The 12,988-nt window shown below is 55.1% G+C and overlaps 1 protein-coding gene across 4 annotated transcripts in view; it reads left to right on the top strand.

Moving 5' to 3' along the window:
- The window catches only part of GLIS1 (GLIS family zinc finger 1), a 225,914-nt gene that overhangs the window by 209,476 nt on the left and 3,450 nt on the right, over positions 1-12,988 (top strand). For all 4 annotated transcript variants that reach the window (XM_032639779.1, XM_032639794.1, XM_032639787.1 and 1 more), the window contains 3 exons: positions 2,600-2,732; positions 7,645-7,801; positions 12,615-12,793. In XM_032639779.1, coding sequence (XP_032495670.1) covers positions 2,600-2,732; positions 7,645-7,801; positions 12,615-12,793 — 469 coding nt within the window. The remainder of the gene's footprint in view (positions 1-2,599; positions 2,733-7,644; positions 7,802-12,614; positions 12,794-12,988) is intronic.

The following is a 12,988-nucleotide window of genomic DNA, read 5'->3' as shown; positions in this document are numbered from 1 at the left end:
ATGGGTCAAGGTGGTTGGAGGGACATTCAAGGCAGGGAGGCCACTGCTGGGGAGCAGGGGAGACAGTGGGGGCTGACCTGGGGCAAGGTGGGAGGGGATTGGGTTTGGCGACTACTGGGCTGGGCAGTGGGGGGACTGGCAGAAGGAGCATCAGTGTCAGACGTTTGGGGGCAGGATGGACGGACGGATAGTGGTCCCCTTCACCGGGAAAGAGAATCTAAGAAAGAAGCAGGTTTGCAGAAGAAAGCAGCAGGTTCTGTTTTGGACAGGCAGTGTGTGAGCCGCTGGGTTTAACCCACATCTCCTGAGGACCACCGGGGCCACGGGTGCTTGAGTGCCAGAGAGGGTGTGGGGGGAAGAGAAACACCAGGGGCCAATCTGGGGACATGAACATGACAGAGGAGGACAGAGGGGGGAAGAGCCCATTGATTTGTTTGGCAAGATTTATGGAGCAGCTCCTGTCCTCCAGGCACTGTTCTCAGAACTGTGGATACGGCGTGAATAAAGCAGAGAAAGGCCTAGAGGCTGGAGAAATAGACTGTTGTAGTCTGTGGGATGGGTGTATACAGAGATGAGGTGCTAGAAGCAAGCAGGCCTCAGTGGCAAAGACAACTGAGGAGGGGACAGACAGGCTTGGGAGCCCCTGGAAGCAGTAGAGCAAAGAAGGGACATGTTCACAGCATGGGCCACGAGCTCACCATGAACACACGTTCACCCTGAGAAAGGAGAGACGAGCCTGGTGCTTCACAGACTGTATCTCATCTAGTCCTCACTATAACCCTCAGTATAACTAGGAAGTGGGCAATTTTCCCCCCATTTTACAGATGTGGAAACTGAGGCTCAGAGAGGTAACAAATCTCCCCAGAGTTGTTCAGTGTGGGAGTGACAGTGCCAGACCCATCTGCTTCCAGGACCAAGCTCTCTCCAGTGCTCTCAGCTTGAAGGGCTTGGTCAGGGACAGGGAATGGCCCAGGCTCCACGCCAGGGGGGCTTCTGTCCCAAGCGGACTGGTGCCCAAGGGCCAGAATCCTGCCCTGGTTTTCCCAGGCCCTGTGCTTGGCTTGCATTGAGCCCCAGGGACCTGGGGCCGCAGATCTGCAAACTTCCCAACAATAAGCGTCCATTAAAAGCCATCGGGGATGATGTATCTTTCTGGGTAAAGCGACCCTTGTATTATGACAGCTCTTTGGCAGCCCTGCTGCGTTTCAGAGAGAATTAGAAATGCTTTTCTTCCTTAATTCTCCTCTCCCGCTGCTCCTAATCCGATCGACATTGCGGTCTGTAAGAACATGCCTTGGCCCTCTTTTGCCAGAAACTTAACTTACATGGAAAACAGCTGCTGGGTCAGGGAGCCGAGAGCCCATCGGGAGGCTGGGCATGCCTTCCCCAAGCCTGGGTGCTGGCTTAGCTGGCCTGAGCGGGTAGAAAAACCTTCAGGGCTGACTCCCAGCTGCTGTGTGACATGCGACAAGGCTCTTGCCTTCTCTGAGTCGGTTTTGTCCCAGATAAAATGAGGGTTTGGACAAGTCAATCTTCAGGACTCTGATGGTGGTCAGCTTTGGGATTTCCCTGGGAGAAGGGACCCTCCCATCCTGGTGCATGCCACACACCCCCCGCCATTGCCCGAGGGCCCCAACCAGCCCCTCCCTGTGCCCATCTGGCCCCATCTGGAGACGTGAAGATGGTCTGAGGTGTCGAGCTCAAGTCTGTCTTTAGGGACAGCTGAGGGCGGTTGGCCAAAGACTTGCCCACCCAAGCATACTCTTAGCCAACACCCTCAAGGCCAGGTATCGACCCAGCGAGCCCACTGTCATGTGAGCCTGGGGGACTCTGCCAGTGGAGCCAGCCAGCCCTTGACACCGCACCTTCAACAAGCGTTCATGCCCATCCTCTCCTCACTTCTCACAGCAGCCTGGCCTGAGGGGTATTGTTGCTTATTACGGGCAGGGGAGGGGAGAGCCAGAGAGGAGACACTTAACTGCACGTGCCCCCTGTATCTTACTCCATGGCATCAGTCACCCCGGCAGCAGCCCCGAAAATGGGCCTCACAGAGCTCCAGCTACTTGGAAGGCCCCAGCTGCTGCACTTTGATGCCTTCTCAGCGTCTGTGCCGAGGCCACCCCTCCTGCGGGCGCTCCCAGCCAGAGACTGAGCCCGGCAGGCCCTGTGGGGATGTGAGACCAGACCCCTTCCTGGGAGACTTGGATCCCCCTGACTCCCAGCAGACTTTGGTTCCCTGAGGACTCCCTGGTACCTAGGCTCCCAGTCGAGGAAGCTTCCTCTCCTTCCCTCCTTCCCTTGGTCTGACGGCTCTCCCAGCCTGCCCAGCTCTCCCTGTTTTCTCTCACACAGGCACTCTCCCTATTAAAATCCTTGCATGTTCAACCTTCCCTTAGCATCTGCTTCTCAGCCCTGAACTAACACAACCTTAGCTGTGTACATAATTAGCTCCATTTGACAGTTGAGGAAACTGAGGTACAGTGAGGGAGGGGTCGTGCCCTGGGACCACTGTCCTTCCTGCCCTGTCCCCTAAAGCAAGGGTTGCCCATGGGCAGGTGGTCTCGCGCTAACACTCTCTCTCTCTCTGCTCACTCCCCAGCTGCACATGTGCCCTGATGCTGAGGCCGATGTCCTGACCGAGTGTCTGGCCCTACAGCAGCTCCATGCATCCACACAGCTGGCTGCCAGCAATGGGAAGGGTGGCCGCACCCTGAGCCAGGAGCTGCTCCCAGGTACGCAAACAGGGAGGCAGGACTAGGCGCACAGCCTGGAGGGGCCCCTTCCTGTACGCAGCCCTCCAGGAGGATGGCCAGGCTCTCTGGGCAGCGGGGGCCATGTGGGCATGACCTGCTGGAGGGCACCCACTCCTTGGAGCTTACTGACTCTGCAGCTTATCTGACCAGGTGTATGTTTCTTCACACTCCTCTGTGGCTCCCCACTGCCCTTGGGATGAAGCCCAGGCTCCTCCCAGCTGGGCCTCCCAGGCCTCACGGGGCCTAGGCACTCCTGGCGGCCTCCTGCCTCAACCTTGGCATGTTGGATGCAGTTCCCAAACACCCCGTGCTCCCTCTTGCCTCTAAACCACTGTACACACCGTGCCAGCCTCCACTCCCCTCACCTTCACGAAGGCAGCTCCTGCACTTCCTTCAGGACCTGCCTCAGGGCTCAGGCCTGAACCCCAACTTAAAGTCCCATGTACTCCCCACCATGACTCCTTGCTTCAGAGGAGAAAACCGAGGCTCTGAGAGGGTGGGCAGCTTGGCCATAATCAGTTCCAGCTCATCATAAGATAGGGCCCGCCAAACCCCTGGAACCCTGCAGCCTATCCACCCGGACACTCAGAGCCTCTCTGGTCCAGCCGAGGCAGGCGGTGTGTCCCTCCCAGCTGCCGCGGGCCATGGAGCAGGTCTCAGGCCCTGGCAGGGATTCCTAGATGCTTGGGAATCCAGCCCAGAAAAGGGCAGTGTGGCCTGTGGATTCCAGCTGATAATACTTGTGCTCTACCCGCTCCCCAACCCCCAAAGAAACCACAGTATCAGAGCAGAAAGCTTTTCCCACCCTTCGGGATTTCTTGAATTACCCCAACCATTTTAAACATTTTTTATTTTCTAGTTTTTTAAAATTCTCCCCCCACAGCCTTAGAGTTGCAGCAAATTTTTGCAGCAAATTTAAAACTGTGTCAAAGCACTTTACCAAACAACCTCAGGAAGAGAAGGCGTTTCCCCTTTCTCTAGGTAGCCCTTCACAGGGTCTGTGCTCATACAGGTCCACAAAGGTGAGGACACCCCAGGAGGATGGGTCCATGGAGGAGGGACCACACCCACCTGCCTCCAGCTAGGGGGCCCATCTGCCATGGCTGCTTCTCATAGGGTCAGAGTTGCTAAAATAGGGACCCTAGTAGAGAAGAGACCCTAGGGATGACCTAGTCTAAGGATAAAGGTTTGCATCTCAAGTGCCAGCTGCCTGTGGCTGGAGTTGTGTGTTGAGAAGGATTCTGAGGCTCAGCAGGAAAGAGGGCTGGGACTGATTAATAATGGCTACTCTGGGGTCGAGGTCCTGCAGCTGCATCATTTTTACCCTGGGAAGACTCAGGTCTGGGCAGGAAAAGGACTGACCCAAGGTCATCCAGAAAAGTCAGCAGATCCAGTCTGTAAGCCTGTTCTCCCAGATGCTATCCCAGGGCTTGTCCCAGGGACAGCAGTCGGAACCAGCAACAACCATCTCTTGAGCACCTGCTTGGGCCGGTCACTTTACAAACATCATCTCATCCAGTCGCCAGTGAGCCCATGCTGCAGATGAGAAGTGAAGTCACTGAGGCAGCATCGTGGACGGGACGGGCACTGGGGTAATACCAAGCCTGCCCAGGGCTGCTCCGACAATGCGTGAGGGGTGTCTCCCCTGCCCTGAGCCTCAGTTCCCTGCCCCGTCCCACACCTGCTATGGCAACAAATGGGACTGTGGATGTGATTCCTTATATGAACCCATGTGACTGAGAATTTTATCATTATTTTTGTGTCTCGTGGTGAAGGAGAAGAGTAACTATTTACTCATCCATCTCCTAATAATGCAACAGCCAACATTTATCGAATGTGTGTTGCCAGGAGCCGTTCTAGAGCCTATACGTATGTGTGTTAACTAACATAGTCCTCAAGCCAGCCTCAGAAAGTACATGCGCATATGCCCTTTCTTTTCCAGATGAGGAAACTGAGGCCTTGAGAGCTTAAGCAACTTTCTGCTGAGGTTCCACAACCAGTAAATGGCAGAGGCCAATTTCAACCCAGGCCATCTGGCTGCAGCCTGTGCCCTTAACCAAACCGTCTGCTGCCTCCCTGCTGCCAGTGCTACACCTCGCCATACTGAGCACCTACTGTGTGCCAGGCTCTGTTCTAGTCCCTGTCCTTGAGCTGCTTCCAGCACAGTGGGGAGAAAAGGACCAGCCAGGCAAACCCAGGAGTCCTGGGTCCCCCTGGGATTCGGCCGTCAGGTTCTTCTGCAGACCCTACAGCAGATAGATGCCTGAGGCACAGTTGGGAACAGATGTTGGGGCCAGAGGTTAAGTGCTCACGGCTGGTGATTGATGACACTGCTTTACAGGCTGAAGTGGTATGTTCTGGGGAGAGAACGGGCAGGCCTCACGTCCACATACTCAGCCGCCTACCGTGTGTTCATCCTCAGGGGGCTGTACAGAGAGGGACCTGGCCCAGGCAGGGCAAAGGCAGGGGGAGTGGCACAGATTCGATGAGTGTGGACAGAAGAGTCCAGAACAGAGGGGTGAGGTTAGGGAGAGGCTGGTGAGGGCGGCCTCAAATCTTCATTTGTCTGACTCTAGGAAGCTCCCTCTAGCTTGTCTCTCACCAGGGAGGACCAGCTCTCTTTACAGGAAACCCCTGGCAGGCCTCCCTCAGCTGACCCTGGTAACGTGATGGGCAGTAGGACATGAGAAGCATGAGGTCAGCACGGCTGAGGGAGAGGGAACAGGATTTATCAGGATTCTAGGCCTTCCCAGCTGTCAGACTCCCAAATGAGTTCAAGAAGGCGGGTGCGGAGGTGCCGTAGAGAGCGGTGAGCGGAGCAGGCCATGAGCAGTGCTGAGCCAGGCCCCATCCGCAGAAACCCGCTCCTGTGCCTTCCTGACCAAGCTGGGAGGGATGTATGGCTGAAGGAGACGGCCGATGGATGTTGCCCGTGGGAACAGAGGTCCCCGAGACGGAGCGGGAGGGACTGGGGCTGAGAGGCAGAGGCTCCCGAGAGCCCATTCAGAGCCTGGGTCTCACAGGCGGCCCACAGTGAAGCCTGGACCAGAGCCCCCTAGCCAGACATCCAGGCTACAGCCTGAGCTGGAGCCCCAGGCCATTTCCTGGGCCTGGCTCTAAATGGACTTTCTCTTGGTATCACTTGGGAGGCCTGATTAGCTGCCCATTGCATGACTTGGGACAAATCACTGAAGTTCTTAAGACTGAGTTTCTTCATCTTAAAATGAGATCATATTATCTGCCCGATTGACAGTTGCTGAGATGCTTAAACTTGATACTGTGGAAAAAGAGCTTGACGTATAGTATATTCTTAATTAACTGTTGTTAATAATAGATTAGAATTTCACCTAATGGAACCCTTCCATAGGACGTCTGTTGCTCTAACTCCTGGCCAGGGGTTGCAAACTGTTTGGTCTACAACCTGTGTGGTGCCACAGTCCCCTACCGTAAACCCTGCCAGTTCATTTACTTTGCTCCCTGCCATGCCACCTAAGGCATTGAGCTTGCAATCCCTGCCATAGTCCTGCTCAGTTCCTGGTAGTAGTTCCCTGACTTGCCGGCCTGGGATGGACTAGCCTTAGAACCACCTAAGAAGGTAAAAGTTCCTCCTTTACTGCATCCATGAAAAGAGTGTGGTGTGTTCTCAGATGGTCCTCATGAGGTGCTAAGAACATTGGGTCTGGATCCACGATGACCAGAGTGATATTCGAAATGTAACAGCTGACAGAGTGGACACTGCATCAGTGCAGCTCGGGGCACAGCCCCCAGGTCCACAGAGTCCTCCCAGGGCATCAACTTGATGAACTGATTTCTGGGAAAATGATGTCAATTTCTATTAATATTCAAATAAACATGGCCAGATTAAAGAAGGGGTGCAAAATTGGCCTCATTTTTTTTTTTCAGATGAAATAGGGAATGTCAAAACTTGCAGCCTTTGCTGTGACCTTCTCAGGCTCTAGTCCCAGAGTTGGGGTTCATTCTCCCCTCTAATTGGGGTTCCTTGGTGAAGGCATTTGGGAAGCAGTGGCCTCAGTAACTACTCTCAGACCCTCAGTTGGGACCCTGGACTGACTAGTGTCCCCCATTTGATTCATTAGCCCACCTGTCTTCTTAATAAGGGTAAGACCCTTGAGAGTAAAAGGTGATAAAAGGTGGTACTACCCTGCAGGTGTCTTCTAGAGGTTTAGAATCTGAGACTAGATCATGGCTGACACCTCTCCTCGGTCAGGACCCTTGTGCAGTGTACAGCCTACACAGCCATCTGTGGTATCCCTTCTCCCAAGTCTCCCAGGCCAGCCTGCCATCCAGCTAGCATAGTCATCCTCTCTCTAGAACCCCTCACAGCAGACATCCCGGCGCTGCTTGCACATCTCTGGGATTGGGTAGTTAATTTTCTCCAAAGGCAGCCTGTGACCCTACAGCAGCTCTGCCTATTAGAAGGAACGGCCAGGCCTGGAGCTAGAGTCTGCTTCTCTCAAACTTCTCTTCATTCCAGGGTCTCTGTCTACTGGGGCTACACAGAGCAAGCCCCTTCTTTCCCAGAACAGCCCCAGAGGTTTGAGGCAGCCTGCTCCATTCAACGCCCCTCTGCCCCAGTAAGCACACATGTGCACACACACAGCCCGACCACCCCTGCCTCTGACAGCTCCTGTCAGTCCACCTCTGCTCTCAGCACAGACCTCAGCCCCGCACACAGCCCTTCAGCTACAGCATGAACAGAGCAGAGTGGGGCCATCATCTCCCCCGTTTAGGCCCCTAACCTTCTATGAATACAACCTCGCTGGTTTCCCTTCTTGTCTTTCTCTCTCCGCAGGCACACAGCTTCTGGGGCATCCACAGCCATCTCTAGGGAGTGGCCGAAGCCCAGTGATATTTGTTTGCTTCCCTGCAGGCGTGTATCCTGGCTCCATCACCCCCCATAACGGGCTCGCATCAAGCATCCTGCCCTCTATGCACGATGTCCCTTCCAGGCACCACCCACTGGACGCCACCACCAGTTCCCACCACCATCTGTCCCCTCTGCCCACGGCTGAGAGCACCAGGGATGGGTATGTACAGCAAGCCAGTCCTCCTCCGGGACAGCAGGTGGGCACCTGCACGGACAGCAGGTGAAGGCAGGCGTCCCGCACACTCAGTGGTTGTTACTAATAATGAAAACAGCCAGCATTTACGCAGCACCTACAGGCACTGCACTCTGTACCAAATACTCGCCGTGCACGGTTTCCTCAGTGCCGCACAGTAACCCTACCAGGTGGACGATAGCGGTACGGGGCTTCTCGGTGCCTCACCTCGTGCCCCTTCCGCTCCCTGGGGGGGCGGCCCTGGGAAGATGCTGCATCCCCACCCGACCCTGCATTCTGGGCTTCCACAGCCAGGCCTCCTTGGGAGCCTCACCCTGACTTCTCTTTGGCTTGCACCGTGTATTTGGTGAGCAGACTGCCCACTGCCCACTCCAGAGTGGCCCGCCTGGTCTCGTCCCCACTTCTGGCCGATGCAGCTGTGACTGTTGGCCGGCCCGCCAGGGCTGTCCAGAAGCCCTTTCTGCAGGATCACTGCAGGGAGGGGGCCTCTTTCTACATTCAGGGTGGTTCCCACTGTGGCCATTTAATTGGCTGGAAACGAGGAATGTGCTAATTGCTGGCCCCTAATGCTTCAGAAATCTGTTTTCCTTGCAAGTGGGCAGAGGGAAGCCTCACAGCCCTACCGCCTGCCCTCCCTGCCACTTTTGCTTGATCAAAACTTGTCCCCCAAGTTTGACTTGATCAAACTCATCCCCCAAGGCCTGGTCCCATCACCTTCCTCCTCCCCTGCCCCTCCTTCTCAAGGCTGCAGCCGTGGCCTGCCTGTGCGTGGGGCCACCAGCCTGAGTTCATTACCAAATTCGCTGTCCAGGGCTCCTCTTGCTACTCCCTCATCTGTTCATTCAGTGTCCAGTTATTGAGCCCCTGATGAGGGCAGGGCCCTGGGCCTGGTGCTGGGGCCACTGATGCCCCCAACCAGCCCTGGTGAAGCTCCCTGTGATAGACCTACAGGGATTGAGGACGCGGGGCAAGTGCCCTCAGGGAAGAAAGCAGAAGGGGCTGTGGAAGCCCAGAGAAGAACCCAGTGTGGTGGGGGAGGATGTCAGGGAAGGCTTCCTGGAGGTGGTGTTAAGCCGGGCCTCCAAGGTTAAGTAGGAGCTGGCCGAATGGAGAGATTGGGAGGAAGGAGCAGCCAGAGCGTGGGCAGGTGTGGTGAGAGCTTGGTGTGTTCTGAGAAGCCTGAACCTTTGTGTGGGGTGATAGGCTCAGGAGAGCGGTCACCAGGGCCAGATCACAGGGCCTGTAACAGGACTCTGTCTGAAGGGTGTTGAGCAGTGAGCAGGTCAGGTTTGGGGATGAGAAGACACAGCCTGCAGTGTGGGGCTGGACTGCATCGTCCAAGGTGGGTGGATGGCAGCCTGAGCCAGCACCTGTGGGAGAGAGGAGGAACGCTCAGAAGACATGAGTGCCATGGAATGAGCAGGACTTGAGGACACTCTGGCTGGGTGGGGAGAGGAGGGCTGGTCAGAGATGAACCCCTGGGTGAGCAGGGAAGACTGGCTATGAGTAGGGGAAGAGCCACAAAGAGGCAGCATGATGGAGTGCAAAGGGGGACCCAGAAAACCAAGCCCTCCCCGAGCCTCAGTTTCTTCTTCTGTAAAATGGGCATTAAAATACTCTCCTCTAGGAAGGTGGTGAGGATCAGCTACACATGCCTGACATTGTATGTGTCACCCGGTACAGGTTCCTTGGACACTACCCACCTGTCCCCCACCCACTGGCTCAGTCCACCTGTTCACCCACAGCCAGCCCCAAAACATCGCCAACCAAAGAAAAATAAACCAGAGTCCTTTCCCCTCTCAGGCCTGTGCACTCTGCTCCACCTCATTCGTCACCTCCCTGCCGCCTGCGTAAGTGCCCATCAAGAATTCCTGCAGCGAGAGGCAGAGTGATGACAGGACGGAGACAGGACCCCAGGCCCGCTCAGTCACCCGTACCTGCAGGAGCAACGGGCAAGCCATCCCCACCAGCCAGGTGCCCAGGCTCCCCTGGGCTGCTCGAGAGAAAGGCCCTCATGCCTGACACCAGGCCCAAGCCCAGCTTGAATGGGTTTCTTTTTTCAGCCCCTGAGAAGAGGCGAGGAAGGGGGGAAGGCCTTCAGCCTCCCCTTCCTGCCAAAGTCAACATGGAAGGCCACTCGCAGCTCCCTGGTGGTTTGCTGGGACGTTAAATAGCTTGACAGAATTATCTGATTCACTCAAAAATATGCTAAGAGGGCCTGACTTCATGACCAGATTTGTTTACCCTGGCTCAGAGAAGACGCTCAATAGGGTGGTTTTTTCTCCCCAGCCCTGTACGAGGTATGAAGCCCTGGTCTGCCAGGCCAGTGAGGTTTTATATTAATTTTTATAGGTTCCAATTGAAGCAAAAATATTTGATTTAGGGATCATTTGCATGACTCAGAAGAGGAGCTCCAGATGATCTTTTTTCCTTTTAAAGGGTTCAGGTAGAGCAGTATAACCTCAACCTTCACGTCTGCTGAGGGGAGAGTCGTGTTCTGTTTAATTTCACTGGCTGTGAAGGTGGCAAATGGGAATTTATGGCAGGTTTGAGACAGGAGAAACAAACTTTGAAAATGCATGTTTTTTCCCCTTCGGATCTGGTTCTCCTTAAGTCTGCAGTGCTGTTAATCTCTGGATTTTGTAGCTGAGTGATTCAGAAGCCCATTTGTTAGTATTTATCAGCTGTTTGCTATGTGCCGGGCCCGGTGCTAAGCAGGGAGTAACTGAGAGGACCAGGCCTGGCCCTCCCCGCAGGGGCTCCCAGGGGAGGGGACTGACAGGAAGTCGGGGAAGAACTGGGCTGTGGGTGCCAGGATGGGGTGGGCATAAGACAGGAGGGTACCACCCAGCAGGCTGGAAGGAGGAAGACCCACCCTCCTGGCCACGCGTGGACCCAGCCTCAGCCGAGAGAACTGGTTACGAGGACCCGTGGCTTGTGCACAGCCCTACACGGTTTATAGAGCACAATTGTAGACCCACTTGATGGCCCTGTGAGACAGGTCTAAAAATATACACGTTGATGATAATGACAATTAATTCATGGAGTCTTGATGACCGTCAGTTCATCAACTTCCGGAGGCTGACGCGTACCTCCAGGGCCTTAGATGCTGGGCCTGGGGACCAGGGACCCGGCGTGGAAGCCCCTTTCTGCTGTCTTCAGCATACTCACACAGTGGTGGGGGTCCCAGACATGCAGTCCCAGACATGCAGTGTCATCACAGGGGCAGTGACAGCAGGATGCCCAAGTTAGAGCACGTGGGGACCCTGCAGAGCTACAGACATGAAGCCCACCAACCTCTCCCCAAATCTTTCCTTGTTTTGAGGCAGTCCTGCTCCCCTCAGAGAGAGGCACTGATCTGTCTGTTCACACCTCTTCATGTGTTGGAGGGTGGGCGGGGGTAACATGCCTAGCCTGAAAAGGTCACCTGGAGCTTCACCTGGAGCTGTGACATTGAGTTCATAGGCTATTCTAACGTGAACGGTCCAACATAACCATTAATGCAAACAAGAAAATAAAGACTCTGAGCCCTCACACTCGTCCTCTTTCTGCAGTGCACATAAATGCTTCATAGGCTGTGAGCCTTCAGCCAAGTCTCCCTGACCCCAGGGTCATTTGGGTTCCTGTGAGCAGACCTCAGAGGCTTAAGAGGGCGGCAAGAGGAAGGAACCTGGCGTACAGTGACGTGAAGCCTAGTTAGACAGCCCACTGGGGCTCAGCTGGGTTCAGGGCGGCTGCACAGCTCTCAGCCGCTGCAGGCTCGTTTCAGAACGTGAGCTTCCAGAGAGTACAGGCTGAGGCCTACACCCCTTCAGGCTGTGTACGAAGGAGGTGGTGAGTCCCCCATCACAGGATGTGTGCAAGTGGAGGAGAGATGGCCAGAGATGGAGACAGAAGGTCCCTAAAAGTACACCATGCAGAGGACTAGAGGCCAGTTTGGACATCAGATCTAAGCGTTAGTTTTCCTTCCTTTCACCTTGATGATAACGCTGATAATTCACAGTGTGGCTGAGAATGTATCTGACATCATACTGGGTGCTTTGTCTACATTGCTTTACTTAATTTTATCCTCACCATAACCTATGGGGTCAGTGCTGTGTGGCTGGGACTAACTTGGGCAGCCTCTCTGAGCCTTGGTTTTCTGATCTGTGAACATGTCTCACAAGGTCTGGAACGAGGCAGAGGTTCAATGAGTGAATGGTGACTGTTAGTGCCTTGGAATGTTCTCCTGCTGAGAAACTGCCCCGGCTTTCAGTGGGGCTGTTCCTGGACCCATCCTGCTGGTGGCCAGAGCGGCTTGCACAGAGTTAGGGTATGGGGATCCAGCAGGGGTGGCTGGTATTTAGCCCTGGGGAAAGAGTTTCAGTGGAGTTGCAAGGTGGAGAACACAGCAACCCTGTGAGGAAACCAAGGCTCAGAGACATTAAGCATTTTGCCCAAAGTCACGTGGGCACTGAGAGCAGATGGGGTTTTAAACAGTTTTGTTGACTCCAGAGGTTGTGGTTATAACCAGTGGTCTTGACTATCAGTCCTAAATACCAAATAGAAGCTTTTCTTTACTGGTTCCTTTGGACTCTAAAGCTTACAGGATTTAAAATTTTAATTCCGGTTTGAACATAATCAGAAATAAAAGCTTCCTCTTCTAACTGCACTGTTGTAAGTTAGAACAGGTCAGTGAGTGAGCTCACCGTTGCTGGAGGGGAGCAAGAAGTGGCAGGCGTGCCTGTGGCCCCCACATCCCCCAGAGCCCATCCTGCTAAGGGCTGTCTCTTCTCTCCAGGTTGGGACCCGGCCTCCTCTCGCCCATGGTCAGCCCACTGAAGGGACTTGCGCCACCGCCGCTGCCACCGTCCTCCCAGAGCCATTCTCCAGGGGGCCAGTCCTTCCCCACGCTCCCCAGCAAGCCACCCTACCCGCCCTTCCAGAGCCCTCCGCCCCAGCCTCTGCCCAGCCCGCAAGGTAAGCTCTGGCCAGGGGGCCCTCTCCATATGTACCCACCGATTCCACTCAGGCTGCCCGAGAGGCAGGAGACACTGGCCTGGGGGTGGCAGGTGGGTACTCGGAATGATGGCGGGCACTGAGGGCCACACTGGGAAAAGCCGGGAGGCAGGGCTGAGGAAGAGTTTGTTCCATCGACCAGGCATCAAAGGGAAC

This window comes from Phocoena sinus, chromosome 1, assembly GCF_008692025.1.
Source record: "Phocoena sinus isolate mPhoSin1 chromosome 1, mPhoSin1.pri, whole genome shotgun sequence".
NCBI classification, from domain to species: domain Eukaryota; kingdom Metazoa; phylum Chordata; class Mammalia; order Artiodactyla; family Phocoenidae; genus Phocoena; species Phocoena sinus.
Note: the sequence above shows the minus strand (reverse complement) of the source record. Positions and strands in the feature narration are given on the sequence as shown.